This window comes from Eptatretus burgeri, chromosome 12, assembly GCF_056783735.1.
Source record: "Eptatretus burgeri isolate ZD-2024b chromosome 12, Ebu_testis_v1, whole genome shotgun sequence".
In the NCBI taxonomy this organism is placed as follows: Eukaryota; Metazoa; Chordata; class Myxini; order Myxiniformes; family Myxinidae; genus Eptatretus; species Eptatretus burgeri.
The window spans coordinates 73,974,362-73,998,662 of record NC_140972.1 but is presented as its reverse complement, the minus strand read 5'-3'; the positions used below and the strand labels follow the sequence as shown (position 1 = coordinate 73,998,662).

The 24,301-nt window shown below is 40.8% G+C and overlaps 1 protein-coding gene across 5 annotated transcripts in view; it reads right to left on the bottom strand.

The window, feature by feature from the left end:
• Positions 1 to 8,910: 8,910 nt before the first annotated feature.
• Positions 8,911 to 24,301, bottom strand: part of LOC147015913 (slit homolog 2 protein-like) — a 628,660-nt gene continuing 613,269 nt past the window's right edge. For 4 of the 5 annotated variants that reach the window (XM_085848522.1, XM_085848523.1, XM_085848520.1 and 1 more), the window contains 3 exons: positions 23,070 to 23,430; positions 22,447 to 22,661; positions 8,911 to 11,178 (listed from right to left, as the gene is read on the bottom strand). In XM_085848522.1, coding sequence (XP_085704648.1) covers positions 10,883 to 11,178; positions 22,447 to 22,661; positions 23,070 to 23,430 — 872 coding nt within the window. In that variant the 3' untranslated portion in view covers positions 8,911 to 10,882. The remainder of the gene's footprint in view (positions 11,179 to 22,446; positions 22,662 to 23,069; positions 23,431 to 24,301) is intronic. The other variant, XM_085848524.1, reaches the window with a different exon arrangement.

Genomic DNA, 24,301 nt, shown 5'->3' with positions numbered 1-24,301 from the left:
AGGCACAAACTTGGATAAAAGATTAGAAGAGGCAGACAATCCTAAATCATGGAATAAGCCCATCAATAGGGTTGATGAAGTGTGCATGAGACACGATATTGATTATGGGAATACCACAACTTTGGAAGAAAAGCATGAAGCCGATAGAGAAATGTTGTATAATTTGTCTCTGATACAAAATCCAACCTTAAGAGAAAAAGTTGATAGGTTCATCGTGAAGAAGATGATCAGTGCTAAATTGAAACTTGGATTTGGAAATTCAAAAAACTTATAGGCTCTAATGATGTCATTAAGATTGAAGAGCAATTAGCTGATGAATTACATAAACCAATATTCACAACGTTTCAGAGAAGGAAAGTTTATTCCATGGAAGTAGATTATATCTGGTCTGCTTTTTTGATTGAACTCAATAATGATAAGGGGTACAAGTATGCTTTAACCGTTATTGATTTGAGGAGTAGATATGCATGGGTTGTCCCATTAAAAAACAAAACAGGTAATACTCTTATGTTAGCCTTTCAACAGATATTTAATAAAAGTAAGAGAAAACCTCAAAAAATTGTGGACTGATGAGGGTAGAGAGTTTTATAACAAGACATTTATGGATTTTCTAAAAAATATCAGTATTACATTATACAGTACCTTTAATGAAGGAAAGGCCGTTGTTGTTGAACGTTTTAATCGTACCTTAAAAGAGAGACTACATAAAAAAATTCACACAACTCGGTTCACAACAATGGTCATCTTTTATTCAGGTTATTGTGAATAAGTGCAATGACACGATTCACACGTCAACAAATATGAAACCATCAGAAACATTTCCAAAATTAAAATATGAAAAAGAGATTAATGTCAGAAAACCTAAGTTCAAAGTTGGTGATATCGTAAGAATATATAGGTGGAAATCTCATTTTGAAAAAGGTTATATTAAACGATGGACTTACGAACTTTTTAAAATTGTTTATGTAATAGATACGGTTTCTTGGACATATAAGATATATGATTTAGAAGGGGAAGAAATTTTAGGTTCATTTTATTCACAGGAATTACAAAAGACAAAGACAAATTGAATTTTTTTTGACTCCACCCCTTTTTGACTCCGCCCACACAAATCCCACCCACATAAACCCAACCCCACACAAGCTCCACACAAACCCCACCCCCCACACAAACCCCACACAAGCTCCAGACACAAGCTCCACCCACATAAACCCTGCCCACACAAACCCCACCCACATAAACCCCACCCCACACAAGCTCCACATAAACCCCACCCCACACAAGCTCCACACAAACCCCACCCCACACAAACTCCACACAAGCTCCACACAAAAACCCCACCCCACACAAGCTCCACACACACAAACCCCACACAAGCTCCACCCACATTCATCATATTCACATAATTAGTGATTAGTTAATTACTTCCCCACACACAACATATTTATTTAATTAAAAAATTCTCCACCCATCCACACAAGTTCCACCCATCCACCATCCACCCATCTCTCCACCCATCCATTTATCCACACAAACCTCATCCACATTAGCCTCATCCACACAAGCCCCACCCACATTAACCCCTCCCACACAAGCTCCACCCACATAAACCCTGCCCACACAAGCCCCACCGAAGCCCCGCCCACATAAACCCCACCGAAGCCCCACCCACATAGACCCCTCCCACACAAGCTCCACCCACATAAACCCTGCCCACACAAACCCCACTGGAGCCCCACCCACATAAACCCCACACAAGCCCCGCCCACACAAGCCCCGCCCATACATGCCCCGCCCACATAAACCCCACCGAAGCCCCGCCCACACAAGCCCCACCCACACAAGCCCTTCCCCCCTCATCCCCCTGTGCGCCCCCACCTTTGACCAACCACCTCCCTCATCCCACCCCCACCCTTCCCCACACACACGGGGAGGGGAGGGGGTGGGATTAGGGGGTGATGGTTCGTTGGGGGGAGCGCACCAGCGCAGGGGAAGAGATTTTAGGTTCATTTTATTCACAAGAATTACAAAAGACAAAGATAAATTGCAATTTTTTTTGACTCCACCCACACAAACCCCTGTCCCAACAAACCCCTGTTCCAACAAACCCAACACTATTAAACACCATATCGCAGGTAGTACATTTTCTATCATGTCCTAGTAGCATATGCTTCTTCAGATTAAAAATACTACTAAATGTTTTATTACAGATTTTACAATGTCTTAGTTGTTTTCTCTTGACTGGTGTATGAACTTTAGAATCCATTTATTTACCAATAATTTAATTATAATTTTATGCTTAAACTAAATGTTTTTCCCCATAAAAAAACAACAATTATTAAGCAACTTGCGCTCTCTTTTAGCTGAAGGATGCTTCATTAGAGCAAGACATTCCTTTAAAATTGGTAATGATTCCTTTATTTTTTCACTAGATTTTGGCTTTAAAAAGGCCTCTATAAACGACATCATTATTTTAACAATAGACTCTCTAAAACTGGTATACTCATTACCATAGTTTATATTTTCAGTTATTATTTCAAGATAATAAAAGATTGTTTCAAAATCACTTTCAAACTTATCTAGATTTGGTTTATCTGGGACATTTTATAGTTCAGCTTCAAGTTGTTTGACAGACATTTTAAGATTCCATTTATTAGTAATTTTTTTACTTAAAACTAAATGCTTAATTCACCCATAATATGAATCAATTTACGTTTAACTTTCTCAATTTCTATTAAATTAAAGCTTATTTTATTATAATCATCCCTATTTATAATTGACCTAAATTTCATTATTCCTCTTACACCCTTCTTATGAATATCCTTATCAGTCTGAAAATTATTAAAAAATACACCATTCTGATCAAGAGTCTTATCAATCTTTGAATCAGACTCTAGATTAAATTTTTCAATTATCTCAATAGCAAGTGGTGATACTCTAGAAAAAACAACTTTCACACTAGTTTTAAAAACATATGCTGTTCCTTCAAACTCAATATCAGATGAATAATTAGAAATAACATCTATCCAAAAGTTAGAATGTTTTCCTTTTCTTAGTTTGATTTCTTTTACATATTCTGTCTTTTCACTTGAAATCTCTTAGAACCGTTGTAATGTGTCTGAAAACATCTTTATTTAGTGTTAAACAAAACTCTATTTTAACTAAAAATTTAACCCTTAAATATGTAGGATAAACTAACTCTCTGCAAGTTTTGTGATAGATAAGCCCTTATTATTTATAAATATTCTTCTTTCTGTTTAAATTGCGAATCAGAAACAATAGATGATAAGGAAAAGGGGTATCTTAAAAAATATAAAGATTCAAATGTTTTATTTTTAAATATTTTAGATGGGGATTATTGTGCAAAGAAAATAAAACTATTGAAGGAATTTGAGAATGAACAAATCTTTATGGGTTCAATGAGTGAGCTTAACAATATGCATTGGTTAATTAAAAAAATTGTCCACCCATCCATACAAGCTCCACCCGCACATTCACCCATCCACCCATCTATTCACCCATCCACATAAACCCCTCCCAACGTCCCAACGTCCCCACATCCCCACAAACGCCTGCCCCAACCCCTGCCCCACACACAACATGTTTATTTGATTAAAAAAAAAGTTTCCCTAGATTAAAAGGGGAGACAAATAAATATACCTTGGGATAAAACGGGGGTTTATTTTTAGGGGGAAAAAATATGAATCGCTGAAAATCCCCCATTCATTTACATGGGGAAAAGTGAGCCAGAATCAGTACATTCACCCTACTCATATCGACGGAAATACTGATAATAAGGGTAGATCAAATTTCAAAATTAAAATTTTTTTTTTTCGACCGGATGAACTACCCAACAAACCCGTAGGCGGACATGGGTAGTCGATCAAGTCGAATGTAGTCATTTTTCAGCCATTACAAGCCAGCAAAAGCGTCCATAGCAACGGTTCTTTCTCACACATTACTAGGACATGCCATGAACCTACCATACCAGTTTCATGTATGTCTGACTCATAGTCTCTGAGATATAACGAACTTCGTTTTTTTGTTTTTTTCGACCAGGGTTCATTCAAAGTCTATCTTCTCCGACAGTTTTCATGGGAGTGTGCTGAATTTTTTTTGTCAAGGAGGCTGAATGTGTTGCCCACAAACGATCATAGTTTGATTTTTGAATTTCTATATTTTTACTTTTTTAGATTTTTTTTTGAAAATTTCAAATGCCCGTTGCTAGGCAACCGAGGGGTCCATAGCAACGGTTCTCAAACGCGCACAACTAGGTCATGGTATGAACCTACCACCAGAGTTTCATCAACATCGGCCTACGATTAACGGAGTACTGGCCTGGACAGACAGACAGACAGACAGACAGACATGACGGAAAACCTGACAATAAGGGTAGATAGATCTCCAAAGGTTGCCATGGATACATCAAATTGTCCATTTCATGAAGATTAAAATTAACAATCTTAATCAATGCTCAGTTCAATCAGATGAAAATTATTTTTCAGATTGAAATTGATGATTTTAGAAGTTTGACCTTGAATTGACCTTTGACCGTTTGACCTCAAAAATAGTTGGTTTCCAAATTCGGTGATGCATTGTGCAATTGCTGCTTAATTTTCAGGTTCATCAGATGAAAACTGACGATTTTTCAGAAGAAATTTTATTTTGGAAGTTTGATCTTGAGTTGACCTTTGACCTTTTGATCTAAAAATAGTTGGTTTCCCAATTCAGTGACGCAATATACAAATTTCAAGTCACTCAGATGAAAAATGGCGATCTTAGAAATGTGACCTCAAAATCAATAGGCTTCTCAATTGAGAGTATCTCTCCAACTTGGGGAAGTTTCGTGAAGATCGGTTTGAAATTCTAACCTGTCGGCGATTGACAGACAAGCAGACAGACAGAATAACAAAACCAACTGATCAATATACTTGAAAATTCTTCGATTTCGCAAGTAACAAACACACAGACAGATATGGATGAAAACATAACCTCTTTCACCTTCGGTGGCAGAGGTAATTATGAGTGGTTGGGGGTAAATAGGCCATTTAAACATATGATATGGTCGTGACGCAGATGGCTGGTTGGATGACCAAGAGGTACGCACACTCACTTCTCAGCTGTCTTGCCTGGGTTTGAATCCTGACCTAGCTATAAACTGTCATCCTGGTGTTTCACATGTAAGATGATTCATCAATGTGTGTGCTGTCCCTCGGATGGACATTAAACGAAACCCACGGTATCCTTCGCGAAGAGTCGGCGAGCTATCGCCGGCACCTTGGACAAATTTCAAATTCCTGCACTAACTACTGCTGAGAAGGCAATGGCAAACCACTCAGTCGAACCTGTGCGAAAAAATACTTTGCCAGCACACACGCTCTGTAGAGTATGGTATACATGTTCTGTATCATCATGAAATAGCTCTGGACAAACTTGAAATTGATGACTATGGGCTTTACCAATGGTTCTGGACATGAAACCTCAAACATGAACATTACTGAACATTGGTATGTACGTACTTTTGAAATTGATAGACTAAAAATTTCCATAGAATCCCCAAAAAATGAACACAAATTGTTTTCCTTGACTCATTTGTGATAAAACTTTGGCAGAAGGATCTTACTTTACTTTGTAGAATGTAAAGAAAATAAGAAATTCATGATCACAGTGTTGTTCATCCATTGAATCAGCAAGGGTATTAATTATGCTGTTTATCCACTTCCAATGGTGGTGTTGTTTCGTATGTAGCTTGTGGCTGCTGGTTGCATCATTTCTGGAAGCACAGCTGTGACACTGATGCAGTGCCCCTGGCCCCTGTTACCAGTCAGCTGGTTCTCATATTATTTCCAATCTCAGAAGGATGACAGGCTGAAGGACGTAGTGCAGAGCACAATACTTGGTGTTATGGTGATACGTGCAGAGCACTTGGTGACTCGTGCGGAACACGATACCTGGTGTTATTTAACGGAACGACGGACTCAAACTCAAGACCGTAAGATCTCAAGCCAGCCACCTTAACCGTCAAGCCAACACCAGGCTTACACTTCCCATAAAACGTTGTCGATCTGTCTGGATGAGATTGTGCTAAATTACATTTTAAAATTAAATCTTTGACTTTAAAGGGGGGAAAGTGGACATTTGTTAAACGTGTCATGGATATTTATGTATGATGGAAACTGACATCATACATACAACAGGATGACGTAATCAATGAGAGTGCAGGTTGTTGGGATTGATCTGCCATGGACACCAATGCGGGAGACGGGGCTAGGAACATCTTGTTTTTGTTGTTCACCACAAAAACAACAAGAAGGGCACTCAGTCGAGCGCATACCTCCACCCCGCAATGCCTGATCCACGAGAACATATTGGGCCCAATACATTTTTGAAATATCACGCTACACAGGACTACATTGTTTTTGCCCCTATCTCTCACTGGTGCAGAATGACTTAAAAAATTAAATAATTATCGTATCCGGATTCGGATCCTCACAAAAACCTAATCAGATCATCCTTGTCACACACCGAACCTGCCCACAAAATTTCATCCGGATCCGTCCACAACTTTTTGAGATATCCTGCAGACAAACACACAGAGAGGGTTGAAAACATTACCTCCTTCACCTTCGGAGGTGGAGGTAATGACACGACATAATATCTTTAACAGTTGAAATTATGTTTAAACTTTACCTTCCCCATTAGAGACGGTGCAGTGATCAGGCATATCATATTGGCTGTGGGTGAGTCGTCATACTCTCCCGATGCTCCGGGTATTAGAACGTCATGATCACCTTATTTCATGCTTCAACACTGCTTGTTCTCATTTCTTGCTTCGCTCTCTTTTACTTGTCGTGGGCCTATATGGGAAGATTGTGTGGCACAGCATCTGCCTTCAAATGTTGTTTTGGGGGTTATATTCAAGGGTTCCGTCCAAAGATGCTTCTTACAACAACTCACTGTGAAGTGGAACGGAGCAGATTCATTTCTCAGACATCGAATGCCCCTGCACCCTCATGCTGTGACCACTCTTCATTATCATCACACCAACAGATGAATTGTCTTTCATGAAGGAATGGTGGAAAGTCCTTTTACCTTCACACTTTCCAGAGCTCAGCTGTCACATCCAAATGTGAAAAACAATGTGGCATCGTTAGTAGCTTCCACACTCTGCCGGTGTTTGTTGGGGTGTGGGTGACGTTACATTCTCATGGGGTTTTCGCTTTCGTTAACATTGCAGAATGCACGGACCAACCTCCCACTGGAATTTCTCCAGAAATTGCAGGAAAGCATTCCAAAAAGGATGTCTGCTGTTTTGCACGAAATAGATCGTCACCCCAAATATTAAAATATCATATACAGTATCAATATTGTACAATGTAATTAAGTTTTCTTTCTTTAATGAAACATGATCATTATAACTCCTTTATCTATCAAAATATGCCAATGTGGCAATAAAAAACGCTTATTTTCAAGGTGGAAAGACTTCTGAACCATACTGTACATACATAAATATTTATTTATTTATTCATTCATTCAGAGTCTGCCTGGTGTTGGCTTTATGGTTAGGGTGGTGGGCTTGGGTTCCTCGGTTCCTGAGTTCAAATCTTCCTTGGCTGTTGAATTAATACCAGGTGGGGTTGACTCTGCCTGTCATCTTTCTGAGGTTGGCAAAATGAGTACCAGCTTGCTGGTATCCTGTGTTGGAGTGATGACCCGTCCAGGATTGTGCCCAAAAGCCAAGGAGACTGCTTAGGCAGCACGATCTGTCTAGAGTGGTGAGCACGGAGTGGCGATGCAGTGTGACCACTCCTTGGCTTTTTTCACAAGATCTTGGCTATTCGTTGTTCATCTTGGCGTCTTGGTTTTCTTGGCGTATAGGTTTTCTATTATCATCGCTTTTCTGGAAACCTTGTGAATTCTTGGCCTTTTTCATTGGCTCACCTTGGCATTTATGAAAATGAGGAGTGGTCACACTGTGGCGATGTCTGCAGCACGGAGTGGTGATCTGTCCAGGATTGTGCCCAATAGCCAAGGAAAGCGCTTAGGCAGCACCAACACTCGGCATGGAGTATGGTCCCAATGGATGGATGGATTCAGTGACATGAATAAACTTGAAGTTATATTAATATTTTGTCACCCTGTATGTTTCAATAAATAAAATGTTGGTGCATATAGGACTGTCGTATGTATATCATTCATAGGATCTGTGAATGTCTCGCACTCGATGCTCCACAAGATTAGATAAAACTACTGATCTCTGATATTGGTGAAAAACAAAAATTTGAATCCGGTCCAATTCCTTCATCTTCATGCAGTGTTGAATCCACAGGAAATACTGTCGTTCCAAATGAGACCACAATTACCTGAGTATCAACTGGAACGGCACTTGGTAGAGCACGTACCTCCGCCATGCTGAATAGTTTACATTTTGTCTCCCACTGATAGGCCAGATCCTCATTCAGAGCTGAACCAAAATTGATTTGGCTTGTTCTTGTCACCTACCCAACTCATCCAGGAAGTTTTGTCATAAGTTGTCCAACTCTTTTTGAAATATCGTGCTATATATAGTTTTTGGTCCGATCTCTCAATGGTGAAGAATCATTGAAAAAATTTCATCGGATCTTCACCAAAATCGAATCAGTTCGTCCTTGTCTCACACCCAACCTGTCCACCAAATATCATCCGAATCCATCCTTACCTTTTTGAAATATTGTGCTCACAGACAGACAGATGGGTGAAAACATAACCTCCGTCCACCTTCGGTGGCGAAGGTAAATGTAGTATTTTGAATGTTTGTTTATACTCGATTTCACTCAATTACCTTATACGGACCACATATTAGATAACTATCCGAATAATTGTTTTAAGTGAAATAAACACCGTCCGGATATGGAGAACAGTCATCACAAGCTCGGCGTATGTCTTTTTTTTATTAAGGAATATTAAAACATCTGTGCTACTCACATAACAGCTGTACAACACACAAGAAATATGATCGATAAAACTAGAACATTTGGCAATAATATCCATGCCCCTTAAATATTTTTTTTTTCTCAAGATCAATGTGCTGATTTTGTCTAACCTCAACCCACAGTTCCATTGTAAAAATCTCATTTGACTTCTCATTTATCTACAATATAACAATGCTTCCCACATGTGAATGTTTCAATCGAGCAAATTCTCTGGAGGAATAAAATTACGAATCAAAATCCAATGCGTTTCGCTCGAGGGAAGACAAATAGAGTATTGTAGCATACCGGGTTAGTCTTCATTTAGTATTGAAGTTCAGCTTTACAAAAATACAAGGCAAAATTATAAATAACATATATACGTATCTAAACTTTTATATTTTATTGCAAAACAGCTATTGGGGCCACGTATGAAAATGTTGAGCGAAACAAGTAATGGGACATTGTGAAATGAATCTGTCATCAGAGCTTGATGAAAAGGCGAGATATTACAAAAGATGGCACGCTCCACTGTGCCAAATCAAAGAAACTTCCTTAAAGGCCATTTTCCCTGACCTGTAGGTATGTGATCAGATCTCCCAAAATAACTTTGAAAGTTTTAAGTCTCATTTGACCGACCGTCCAGAAAGATCGACCCAATTGGGTGAAGTGCTTCAGGTGCTAGAAATTTCGCCTAAAACCCAAGGAGCAATGAAGGAAGGAGTAAAATGCAAATACACTCGGCAAAATTATCGATTTTAAATCTTGCATCGTAACAGCGTGGATCAAACGAGTTAAATGGAAATTAGTTTATCAACGATTAGTTTTTACATTTGCCGGTAAGCACAAGCCGGATTATTTTCCCAATCGTCCATTTACTGAAACATGAAACAAGTGACCAAACCTTTTTGATGTCGCATGCAAGCTCCATGTTACTGCATTTTAAAATTGTGAATTTTGAAACAGTGAGGTAAAAGAAGAGTTGACATTAAACATCCTGAAGTATCGTTCGAAATTGTAGGCAGCTGCTCCGGTGAAATTGAAACTGCTTTTGCATCCAGGCTTTGTCTACCTGTCTCATTTAGGCCCTCGACGAGCTCTCCGTGCCTCGAGCTGTTGGCTTGATGGGTCAGTGAGGCTCTCGTGGTGAGACATCGATCAGTTATGAATTTTTCACATTTGAATCGGGTTTAAAATGTGGCGATGTTGGATTAGAGGTGATTTCAATATACCTTGAAATTGAAAAAAGCCAAATGCAAAGACATTTAAAAAAAACAATTTTTGGTGATTCTTTCAAAAACAACAATGACCGATGAAGACCGCTGAGGACGAATCATGTAATGTTAGTAATCACGTAAAGGCATTTGTCAATCAAGTTTGTAGGAATTTTGTGCTGACGGTCATTGTGACTTCAAAATATTCAATTGTGCATTTTTGAACCTCGAGATGAAAAATTATAACTGCGATAGAATTAACGAGTCTGGACAATGATATTAAGGCAATCTGTAACTGGATTCAATTACATTTTTTCTTTTTTTTTTTAAATACTGCAAATTCTAGAAAATAAAAAGTACCTGTAAACTACTTGTTGCATCACGTACAAAACACCAAAATGTATTCTTTAAAAAAGAACAACAAAGTCTTTCCCTTCTTCAGCGGTTTAGTCCTTTGCTTCTTTACAGACACCGAAATAGTTAACAGATATTTTTTTTATTTTTTATTTTCCCATGATCTGCAAAACTACGTTTTAAAACAAGCTCAACAAGGCATTTTGTTAGTTCATTCTGTGCCCTGTAATCTCCTCTCACAGTCACTCGATTGCTTTTCATCACTAGTTTAAAATTCCTATGGCGAAGCCACGAGTGAACAAAGGGTGGGTCGAGATCGTGTGGCGGGAAAACTAGAGCGAAACGGAGGCACTGAAACAACACCTATCACACGTGGCATTTATCACAGCCACACTGCACGACCTTCTCAACCTCTTCGATGAATGAAGAACCATCTGTGCAGCGGAAAGTGTATCTGCGGCGTTTGGTGCGCGTCGGTGAACAGCATTGCTGTGTCGGGACGATTGCTGCTGCATTGTCTCCGTCACTGCTACCTCCTCCACCTCTGTTCTGGCAACTTCCATGGCACCGTACTTGCGAGATCTCCTGGACACTGTGGCAGGAGGCGTATCCACGATGTGTTTGCAGGTGGCTTGTTATGCGCTCATCGTGACATGACACCTCTAATGAAAGAGAAGAGGAAGTCAAGCAATTCTTAAAAAAACAGCTGATTTGTAAAAATATTATGATTGGCTCTATCATGTACAGGTAGTCGTCGACTTACGACTGTTCGACTTTACGACCGCGTAAAGTGGCCCCCCAAAAAACATTTTTTTTTTGTATGCAAAATATACGTTGTTCGACTTACGAGCGATTTGGTCAGAACCAATTGCGGTCGTAAGTCGACGACTACCTGTACATCGTTATTTTGAGAGAGCTTTTTGGTAGTACTTTTTAATTGAATAGAGAAACATTCTGAATCAACATTTTCAATCTTAATTGTTTCACTGGCACAAATAGGAATGTGTAGGGTAGCTTGGTCCATGTATGAATAGTTAGCCCATCTTGATGTAGTAAGCAGGGAAATGTTAGCTTAAGAACTGTCTTGTTTGAATGTGCACCATACAGGGGGTGGTGCATGGTAATAGTTAGGGATTATTGTTAAGGAAATTGTCCGTATAATTTCTCTGTCAACCTCGACCGGGGGTTATGGGAGACTTTACAAGCGAATGGGGTGGAGCTATAGATGCAATGCAGGGGTGGAGGTTGCCTGGGGAGAAGAGGGAGGAGGCTGATTGGGTGGATGTAGGTGCAAGAGAGTTGTTGGACTGAGGAGAACTATGGAAGTCTGAGAGGATGGAGAGAGGCTGAGGTAGCTCAAGGGAGGTGAAAAGATGGCTGAGGAGAAAAAGAAGAGGAGAAAGACGACTTTGAGGAAAGCTGGAGAGGAGGTCGTCCTGACTGCCTCTGCCTGTTTTCATTGCCCTGTATTTGTTCACCATTCTGCCAGTCTCATCGTCCTACCCATCGTAGTCCTCGTCGCCTGCTCGTGGCTGCCCCATGCACATTTTTCCACCTGCTCATCCACCAGAAGCTGAGTCCCCCGGTTTTGTCCCTTTCCCATCCGTGATTGAATCTGATGTGAGGCGCCTTAGATTTCCTTAGAATCATTTTTTTTAAAATTCACATTGTATATAATTATTAGGGCTTCAAGCCTACTGGCTGAAGCCCAATTGAATTCGTTAGTTTAATACAGTAGATTAAAGAAAAATCGTTCAGTTTGTGAAAAAAGTGTGAAAATTGGCATGCATGTTCATTTTTATATGTTCTTTCAGATAAGAGCAGGACACACCTGATCAGAATACATTTATGGCCGCCATCTTGAATTTCAAAATGGCCACCACCAAAAATAATATTTTACGATATCTCAGTCACCAAGAGACCTAGCAAAATGAATAAAGAGTCTAATCCAATGTTTTCACACACAAGGGATCCAATAAACATACTTAAAATGCTCTATTATCAGTCTTTCTGCTTTTAAAATGACATACACTGTCCCAAGTGTAGTTCATCTGGTCTAGATGCAGTTTTGACTTCACTCGGTCTGCTAACATGTTCCTGCACAAAGATAAAGTTCAGTGCACGGGAGAGATGCACAGAAACATTTGCATGGTGGTCTGCATGCATTTTTGCAGCTGCATTTGATCAGCTCTGTGCAGGATTTGGCCACCTTGGCAAGTGCTGTCCAGAAAGGTATCCGCTGTTCAATGGCGTTCTTCGTCCATCCCCAGTCGCATGAGCTTGGTAACTGCTGCTTAGATATCAGTGCTTGGCCCCAGATGTGTCCTGCCTGGTATGTCGACCTCTTTGTATGTTCCATGAGGGCTGCCTTTCTGGGGGGTAGGCAATCTATTTGGCTTCCTTTCACGAACAGAAGCTTCCTTGCTTGATTCACCTCGGTGCATTCACTGGTTCTATCATAAAGACGTATGACGAACCTTTCCAGTTGACACACATTCTCATCTGAGACTGATGAAGGCTCTTGGGATAAACTCAAGAAAGTGTCCGTTATATCAGGGAAATTGGTCCAGGTGTCCCAAGCGGTTTTCTTCCCAATACCACTGAATGACGACGACGTGTCACAGCCAGTGAAGGCATGGAAGAACAGAAGAGCTTTGGCCTTATTTTCACCAAGACTGTTTGCAATCGTGTGAGCCGGTATTAACCTGTAGAGTTTCTTGACTCCATATGCAACCCATAGTTCGTCAAGGGATAAAGTGTGAAATATGGCCATTGCAAGGACAACAACGTCAGTGTTGATTGACCTGATCAGGATTCTGTGATGGCTATTTTGTGCACAATGGAGAGCATGCAAGAATAATCTCGTATCTGCTTCTTCATGGTTGCATGGAGCTAGAGAAGATTGTTGCACTCTTGGGAAGAGATGACATTGGTATCTTGTGTGCTATATGGCTTCTTCTCTTGTGTGGATAACTTAGCGACGCACTGTGACAGCTCACTCTTATTTTGGTCCACGCGAAGAAAACTCTGCCAGTTCTGCGGAATTGGCGTAGAATTTGTGACAATAATGCAGCTCCTTGTTCCCCTCTTTCTCATTGAACTCTTCAAACTGTTGTCAATATACCGATCCCATATAACATCCAGACGTTTTGTGTTTTGCAAATTTCTCAGCACATAAGGCAAGAACACATTTTCAGCATAGTCTCCGAATGTTGAGCAGGACTTAGGAAGCAGCATATTGACTATAACAGATCCATCGAGACTCTTGGCATCTACCTCTGTTGGACCACACTCAGAAGCCGTACTAGTAGCCAGCTTGTCGAAACATCCAATAAGGTATGATTTAGTACACTGCCTCAGTTCTCCCATGTCTGAAAGAGAAGGTAGTGATCCCTGGTTTTCATGACTGAAGCATTCATCCATGTCCCCTTCTCGGGACTGACAAGATAGGTACATTCTGCCAAACAACTCACAGTTGCTTTTCAGAGTCCTAATTTGGTGTGATGTTCTGGAGTGATTTGAGGGTGAAGTCTTGTGGAAGGGAACCATGTTGTTCTTTGGTGTGATATCTGAAATTGGTTTTACTCACTGCTCCAAGCGTTCAGCAGCATATGTCATATTTTGACTGTCCATTTACTTCCACATTCCTTAGCCAAAAGATTGCATCTTCTGTCATCACCTCCTTTGTGTCCAGCACGATCAGATCATTTGTATCTTCTGTGAAGGGATTAGCTAATTCTTCAAATGTTGCAACCACAGCTTTAACGTGTTGGGCAAATTTCAACTGAATGGATTGCCCCTGATCATGGTGCTCTGTATATTTTGTGGAAGTAATTCCAAATGAACTCTCAAACTTGTCTGATTCGAGCCACTTCAGGACCAGCTGTAATCCACTTGATCAAAGCAGAAGGATTATCAGTGATTCCAATCACACCGCCATCTCCTTTGATGTGATCATTCATCTGTTCGTGGGCTTGGTCCATAGCCATAGTAGAGAAAGTGTGAGGTGATCTCTGCACCACAAAGTTACCCTTCTCAAATTGCTCATGAACTGACAGCACTTGCTGACAAAGCTGTACCATGTCCTTGATATGGATAGGGAGCCATCTTGCATAATTTGTACGATCCAAACAAAACATCCAATGAACAATTTGTCCAAGGCACTGAACGTACAACTCAAAGTTTGCTTCATGCAGAGAACGCACAAATTGCAAGAGTAGAAGTTAAAGATCCAGAACCAAAGCCCAGTATTGGAATTGAGGAACCTTACTGCAATTGACTTGATGCCAAGTTTCAAAATCCATCGTGTCATCATCTGGCCCAAGTGATTTGGCATATGTGATGTACGCAGATTTCCGAAGGAGGTGCAAAGCTGCTGCCGTTACTTGGTGTACATAGCGAGACCTGGTGACATGCGAACCCTTCAACACATCATCAGCTCGACCAGAGGTTGTGACTTCAGACTGCACAAGAACTGCTGTCCATCCGCTACCACTGAGGAAATCTCCAAGTAATTTCAACACATTCATCTCTATGTGGAGACCTCCCATTACCACCACAAATTTATCCTCGCCAATATGGTCTGGCCATGCCCACTGGATTTGTTTCGCAATGGAATACAATGGCTGATCCATGGTTATCACAGGTATTTGATCAGGGTGCAAATGCTGAATCGTCCTAGCCACGAGATGCATAGCATGTGCTATCGTAGCTGGTGTATGTGCTGGTTCTGTGAACAAAGGCATCAACGCAATGGGTGACACTGGTCTGATCTCAGCTGATTGCCTATTGGCATGGTAAGCTGCCCATGAGACAAAGTCTTTGGTATCAAGTTCCGTCTTGTTTGATACAAGTTCTAACATTGCACTCAACCAGCCGTCTTCTTTCTCTCTGGATGCGGACATGATGCTTGATTCAGCTTTTACTTGACCTGCAACAACTGGTGCATACAAGTCAGTTTGTGACAGACCTGCTGGTGCTACTTCTAAATATTCTACCGGCAAAAGAGACGCTACCAATTAAATTGGAGGAAGCCATTTCCACACGCTCATAGCATTTGGATATCAAACATCGAGCAAACACTTTTAAGTATTTCGTTGTTTATGAAAGGGTCTCATTTCGATTTTAAAGCAGAAAGACTGAAAATGGATCATTATAAGTGTGTTTATTGGATTCCTTGTGTGTGGAAACATTGGGTTAGACTCTTTATTCAAGTGCTTAGGCCTCTTGTTGACCAAGATATAGTAAAAATAGTTTTCGGTGGTGGCCATTTTGAAATTCAAGATGGCGGCCGTAATTGTCGTCTGATCATGTGTGTCCTGCTCTTATATGAAAGAGCATATAAAAGTAGTCATGTGTACCAGTTTTCACACTTTTTTCACATTTTGAACGATTCTGGTGAAATGTTGACTTAATCTATTGTACTAGTTCGGGCTTCAAGCCTACTGGCTGAAGCCCAATTGAATTCGTTAGTATTATTATAGTTATTCTACTGACCGATTTTGTGGCGGATCTGGAGGGAAAACGGTTGGATGAAATTCAACGAAACTTAACACGATAATTACTCTCCACCTGAAGTTTATACTTTGAAACATTTGATGACGTAGGTCACGTAGTATGGCGGCCATATTGGATTATCTCCAAAACCTAAAAACATCTTCTCCAGAACGGATAAAGTGACAGCCTCAAACTTTTGCTACGTTCCATCGGAATGTTAAGTTGTTAATTTGGTCCAAATCGTTATCTAATTTATATGATTTAAAATGATGCCGATTCGCCTCATTAAATATGTAAAATATGCAAATGAGAGTTGAAAAAATTTAATGACAGATTAGATAGTACATAAACAGGGGATTCCAAATATGTTTATACTATGTCTGTGTTTGACCCCAGTGAGGCCCCCGAGTCCCCCAAAGTTTAAAATCACCCATTTTTGAAATGTCATAAAATGAAAACAACGCTTGGATGAAATTCAATGAAACTTAAGCATTTAATAAGTCTCCACCTGATGTTTATACTTTGAAAATTTTGATGATGGAGGTCACGTGGTATGGCGGCCATATTGGATTTTCTCCAAAACCTAAAAACATCTTCTCCAGAAGGGATAATCCCACAGCCTCAAACTTTTGCACACATTTGCGATGTTCCATGGAAATGTTAAGTTGTTAATTTGGTCGAAATCGTTACATAATTTATATGATTAAAATGATGCCGATTCGCCTCATTAAATATGCAAATGAGAGTTGAAAAAATTTAATGACAGATTTAGATAGGACATAAACAGCGGACTCCAAATATGTTTATACCATGTCTGTATTTGATCCCAGTGAGGCCTCAGATCCCCCCAAAGTTTAAAATCACCCATTTTTGACATGTCATAAAATGAAAACTAAAGAAGATAGAGATATAGTGACTGCAGATTCTGGAAGATATTTTAACGTTCTACAAGTTCGCCATTTACATTAATATGCAAATGTGTAGTTATTGGACTTTTTTGGGGACTTGAAAATTTGTCCAATGTGAAGTTTCTTTCTTTTTCATGTATTGCTATCGGCTTTTCAATCCTTCATTGATATAACATGAGGGACACCGTAGCGAGACCCCATTGTAGACTCGGTGCAAATTGAAGTCGTATGATCGGATGCACGCCTTGAAGCCCGGGATTACTGGTTTACCAGTTTTAATGTATTATTGATGTCGTATCCCCCTTTCTTCCCCACCACTACCTGCCGTCGTATCCCTCTGCCGGTCAATCCTCCCCTGGTTGTTTGTGGTTTTGGGAATAAACCCGTTGCTTTTAAAAGCTTCAAGATTCTTGTGTTTCCCCTCACGACCCGTGCACATGTTGTCCACCATTAATTTGGAACTTCTCCACAGGAGTTAAGACGTTCGGAACATCATGGGATTTTAGCCACACTAACCTCCCACCACAATGAGCTTGACGTGAGTTGAGCCGTTGATGCTACAATATTTTAACACTTTGTTTCAACTTGCACATTCAGTAAAATGCTGTTATTGGAGTAGCTAAGAGATGTTGGACCCAATGGACTTTTTTGTTATGTGTTGGACCCCCCATGGACTGTTATGCTGGAGTGACATTAAGTATAAGCTAAAGATATACATAATACTCCAATGGTTCAGCATCTCAAACAGCTTCTAACAGTATAGCCGAGCACCGGCCTTATCGTGGCGGGGATGTTTTCACTAATGTGTGTCGAGGTGAAAGGCCGTTGGGATAAACGTTGGACATGATCTGCAAAACTACCTTTTTGATGTCGCATCACTGGCGCATTAAGACCAGTTGATTTGGACAAATGGAGCTCATTAACCTCGATAGGCAGCTCATCTAGGATAAGGAAACTCTGAATTCAAATCTACCGCTGCCTTGCGGTTAAAGTTTTGAAACCAAAGGCCAAGGGTTTAACAAGGTAAAGGTAGCAATCCTTAAAGGAAGAGACCTTTCCATTTGTTAACTCATGGGTCACCCTTAGGCAAGGTGTACGACACCATTTTAGCCTACTGATCATGGTTACGTGCAGCCATGGGAGTAGGTGGTAGATGGCCATGCAGGCTTTGATGCTTGGTAGAGGATTCTCTTATGGAGAACAATGACTGGGATCAACAGTCTAGTGTAGAAACTTCCTGGAGGAAAGCAATGGCAAACCACTTCAGTCCATGCCAAGAAAACAATAATGATTAGAAATCCAAGAGATAAAGCTCAGATGCAGGAGGAGGAGGAGGAGGAGGAGGAGGGATCCTCCAGCACCATAGTAAGCCTGGGTTTGAAAGCACCCAAACAGCTACTGGGGAAGAGGAAAGTGTTTTGATGAGTAGGACTGGCAGGTACAGTACGATGCGACTGGATGAAACCTGCTAGGAAGTCCAGTCGCTGAAGTTTCTAGAACTCAGTCAAACTCTGAGAATCTTAAGTCCACATTATTGGAACATGGACTGTAAGGTCAGTGAATCAGAGAAAGTTAGATGTAATAAAGAGAGGGAAATAGGGAGGACAAGATAATAAATTTTGGGTATAAGTGAACTTAAATGGACTGGTTTGGGGCAGTTTCAATGTGACGATGATAAAGTGTTTTTTTCTGGCTACGGAACCTGCAATATAAATGGAGTGGTAGTGATTTGCAATCGTAATGTTAGGTTACTATCATTGACAGGGTTGTATCCTATCAGTGAGGTTGAAAAGACATCCAGTGAACACTGCCATCATTCAGATATATTCCCCAACCTCTGCAGCAGAAGAAGAAAATGTGGAGGGGTTTTATGGAAAGTTGCGGGGCGAGTTGACCAGGTTCCTCGAGGAGATTATTATGGGAGACTGGAATGCAAAAAGTGGAGGACAGAAACACTAGGGATTGCAGGAAAGCACGGACTTGACATCCAAAATGAGCCAGAGTAGCGAATGCCAGAATTGTGTGTGGAGAATGATCTCACAATTGTAAACACGTGGTCCAAACAACCTAAGTGCACACTGTGCACATGGACTTCACCTGATGGGCAACATAGAAATCAGATCGACTACATTTCAGTCATTAGATGATGGAGAAGTGCTGTACACACTGCCAGGCACAGACTGTGTGTGAGATCATGACATTCTTGTGGCCGAGTCAAATTGAGAAAGGTGAAAAAAAAAAAACTTCGACTTGATATGACCTTGAAAACATATCTAAACATTCTACAACTAGACTAGAGAGTTCAAAGAACATGATGCCCTGCACAGTATTAGTATTTCGTATGCAACCTGTGGCTGCTGGTTGCATCATTGCTGGGGGCACGGCTGTGCCGCTGATGCAGTACTCCCCGTTTCCAGTAAGCTGGTACTCATTTTGTTCACCTTGGAAGGATGAAAGGCTGAATCAACTCCTAAGGTATAATTTACCAGCACACCAGAGGCTCAAACTCAAGACCCGATGATCGAGACCACCCTAACCGTTAAGCCAACACCAGACTTACCCCACATAGCTTTTAAGTATAATACTTAAAGTTGAATAAAATAATGATTTTAAAGATCGTAAAAAACAAAAAATTCTGGAAGTTGAGCGCAACCGAAGCAGTCTTATGCACGGCCTTTATATACTGTAATAAGATGATGTTGACTTGCAGTTTAGGAGATTGAGGCTTTATTGATCACCATCGAACACAGCGTCAATCGGTATCGTACCTAGCCATATCGACGGCCTCTTCTTCACCCCGACCCTCTCACATGCCACGCCCTCTCATGCTATATATTGATATGTGGCGTGGTTCTTGGAAGTACTATGAAGGGTGATTTGTGTTCTTCAGTGTTCAAGTATATAACTCCATTTAAATAAAGGTTTAAAGGTGTATAAATTAATTAATTCTGTGTTCGACCACCATTTTACCCAGTGTTTATGACATCACGCTGGATCTAACACATTATATTACTTCTTTGTGCTTGTTGTTTGTGTCATTTATAACGTCATTAAAAACAGTAAGTTTCCTGTTTGGAATGACTTTCAATTTTGTTTGACTGCCAGATGGGTAGACAGAGTGAAAATATTATCTCACTCCTCTCGGTGCATGTGCAGCCATGACTAATTCAGAGACGAGGTACGGTAAAACAAGAAACTTGTCTTCCTATTTATGTTCAGATTCGTGTTTAAAAATATAACACTCAATTTAAATTAGTTCTTCCTCAATCATAAACTGACGATTATAAACTGATCAGACGGACAGATGGACATGAACCAATTGCTTAACCACATTTTCCGCTTCACGTGCGTGGGGTAATAAAGGTAAAACATTTTTTTTTGCAGAGTTGGAGTTGGTTGACAGAATGCCAGACTAATTGTAGCAAGAGGTTGAAAACATTGTAAAAGAAGAGGACAAAAACACTCCTCCAAAATCAAGCAGAAAGAAGAAGGCTTAAATGGCTGTCAGAAGGGGCAATAAATATCGCAGTCAGAAGAAGAGAAATGAAAACCAAAGGTGCATTAAGAGAGGGAAAAAAGGGGCGAAATGCCGACTTCCAACACCAAGCGAGGAAAGACAGAAATATTTCAAGGAGGTGTGCATAGAGAAAGAAAGTGACAACAGAGAGGAAAAAAACAAGATGTACATTTTTATAAAGATCAGAGAGATCACAGGAAAATTTAGGTTTGGGGGCCTTGAGAGTAGACGAGGAATACCTGTCAGAAGAAATGTAGATGGAAGGACTAACTCTAGACAAGCGACATAGCAATATGATGGCAACCTTCGAAGAAAGGGGATATAAGCAGGAACCAAAAGTGATCGAAAGTGAGGTCCGTAGATCCCTGCAAGAGTTGGCAAATGAAAAAGCACCAGGTGCCGATACAAATCCAACAGAACGCTTTAAGGTTGTTGGAGAGAAGGCAATATGAATTTTAACAGCTATCTGCGTCACAAATTTGAAGCCTGATTGTATGGCCTAAAAGGTGGAAGCAGGCCGTCTACATAGTACTGCCAAAGAAAGGGGATGCAATGTGCCAATGCAAGCCAAGAGGAGATTGGTGAATGGCCTGGAATTTCCAGTTGCAATGTATGGATTTGAATCACAGACAGTGAAACAAAGAAACAACGAAAATTGACAGTTTTGAAATGTGGTGATGGAGATGATTATTAAAAATCCAAATTTGGTACAAATTGACAATTTTCAATTTATGATAAAAGGAGATGAGCTCCTGACCACATACAAAGCTTTTGTCTGCAGCCTGATGGAGTACTACTCTCCCCTCTGGGCTGGTGCTCCTGCGTCCCACCTTTCTCGGCTTCACGCTGTGGAAACCAAGGCATTTTGGATCATTGGCATCTCCCATGATAAGGCTGAGTCGTTGGGCCTCTCACTCTCTCACCGTAGGCAGGTCGGTGGTCTTTCTATCTTCTACCGTCTCCTCTCCGGTCTCGCCCCCCTCCCCCGCTCTGTCTGCGATTTGTCCCCACCATATTTCCGCAGGGCACTCAAGGTACGCCAACAACCCCCTTTTGGTAAAATTACCAAAATCACGAATCACTGCTCACGTTCACTCTTTCATTCCTCTTTTTCCCTGCTTTTGGAATAAACTCCCTAACTCTGTTCAATCCCATTCTTCCCTCCAGGCCTTCAAAACAGCTGTTCACCACCACCTCTTATCATCCCCCATCCAAATCGTCGATCTTTTCTTCCCCCGTTAATTCACCCCAAACCCACTTCCTTCAAATTCCCTGCTTTCCTTCCTGAAAGTCCCTGTAATGTCCATCTTATATTCCCCATGTTCCCCACTCTATCCCTCTCCCTTCCACAGATCTCCTAATGTCTCTGTTCCCCACTGTTTTGTCTTTCCAACTCCCACCCCTCTTGTCTCATGCCCCCCTCACTGTGCATTGTGTGTTAGCTCTCATCCGAGCCTCGACAAGGTATACAAAAAAAATCCCATGGATGACAAGAAGAACAAACAAATCGGTACTTGAAGAAATTAGACCACCATGTACTGTCCATTAGAAGCACTGATGCTAAAACAGAAACTCATACTTTGGACACACTGTGTGTGTAGAAAACAAAAGTCTGGAGAAGTCAACCATGCTGGGAATATGTGAAGGAAGAAGAGGAGGAAAGAGGTAGATCATGTATGTGCTGGATGAATGGGGCAAAGACTGTAACCAAGCTGTCTCTACCAGAGCTTCGGAAGGCGGTGCAGGATCGCGATGTTTAGAGAAATCTGATCATAAATGCAACCATAAGTCAGACACGACTTGATGGAACGAGGTAACTATAACATATACCACAATGTCCCCAGAAATGATGCAATCATCAGCACCAGCACTGCATCAGAAGTAAGAGAGGAAGAAGACTGAAGAAGATAAACACGCCAAGATATTTCTCATCAACACCATATTGGTACAAATTGACAATTTTCAATTTACGACAAAAGGAGATGAAGCCATTGACTGGAGCACCTCACCCCTGTCACATCTGTTTCCAGCATAGCCAGCATGGCATTCACAGAAAGGCTTTCCAACCAGGGAAAGGCGGCATACACCGTGCTTGCAGCGCATGCCACGGCAGGGGTTGAACAACTCTCTTTCTGGCTCATTGCACAGAACTCCAGTGAATCCATCACGACAATGGCAGCCATATGAATGGAGGTCCAAAGGCACACAGGAGCCATGGATGCACCTGTGCAGTTAACAGATGCGAAGGTGGAGGGGGGAATAGGGACAGGAGTGGAAAGGGTTGGGGAGGAGGCAGAGTGGAGAGGGGAAAGTAACAGAAACCTTTTTCAGTATGCAGAAGCTTCAAACTACATTGCTTTTAATAACTTGCATTCATAAGCTGGGTACCCTTCTGCTAGCATTGACTGGTTGACGTCAAAGATCCGATAGTGTCTTCCGATGAAGAGGAGGTGAGTTACTGCCGGCATTCAAGCCAAATAAAAAGATTTCTGCCCTTACTGGTAAGGTAAGGCAAACCACTCAATGCAGTCCTTGCCATAAGACTGTTTCATCAGCAAATGTGTATGTGTGTGCATACAAGAAGTAAATATAGATTAGATAACTACAAAACCAGAACAATGGATACACATACTTGTGCTTATTGCAGGGGCTGCTACTCTCTGGTGCAGGTGGTATCGGGGGGGACACACTTCCTTGTTGGTCACACCGAGGACCTTTCCAATCTGGGTGGCAATGACAAACATATGAAGGACCCACACCAGCTGTTGGAGAAGAACTAGATAGACAAGTTCCATGGAGGCAACTTCCTCCTTTCTTGCGGCATGGTGGACAACCAGGTAGGACACCTGACGTGGAAGCTATTTTTTCAGAGGAGCCTTGCAGATCTTGCAACTCCCCATTTATGTAGAGGTCCCGAATACAGCCATGGAAACCCATCCCATTACGCTGCTGTATCTGCTTCAGGGAGGCCCGATTCACTTCCAAAGGAATTCCTGCATTGTGGTATCAGGGAAAGGACACAGTGGAGATGAAATTGAGATATTAAATTGCTGTACTTTTTTTTCTTCCAAATAAACTTAATTGTGGAAGCTAACAACTGGTAATAGGCGGGGGCCAGTGGGACCTATCTTGCACCCCCCCCCCCCCCCGTAATAATTTTTCACTGATACCACAGTGTTCATATATATCCCAAGTATCAGAAAAAAGATGTTCCCAGAAGAATAACTCATTTGCACGATACTTTATGAGGCTGTTTCCATGGCAACCAATCAAAAATAGACGAATCTCACAAAGATCGGCAAAATGTCAATATCTCTGTCAAATATATACATAAAATCACAAAATTGGTGTCAAATTAAAGCTTATACATTTATGTATTAAAATGTATTTTGTTTATGCTAATTAGCTCATTTGCATATTAACTAAATTTGACTTAAGGACAATTCCCACAAAAAGGCAAGAATATCCATTTTCTTTCCTTGTAATTACCACATGTCAGTTTTTTGTCAAAAAGACATTACTTAAGTGTTGCCAGATACAAGCCAGGTGGGCAAAAAATATATTAAAAGTTTTGAATTTTTTTAAGTAGGCTAATTAGCATAAAATACAAAGCACAATGAATCGTTCGAAAATCATGCGAAATCAGATTAATCAATAGAATAAATTACCTGGGCCTGATATAATACATAACTGTGACTTATGATGTCTGTTGGTGTTTAAGGGAAACATAACTATTTTCTGTTTGAGTAAAAGTAGTGGAAATAATTTTAAATGCTTTGATATGCTAATTAGGATCTGCCATTATGGAAATTCTCATTTTTGTAAATATCTCAACTTCTGGTGCATGGAAATTTGTAAATGAGG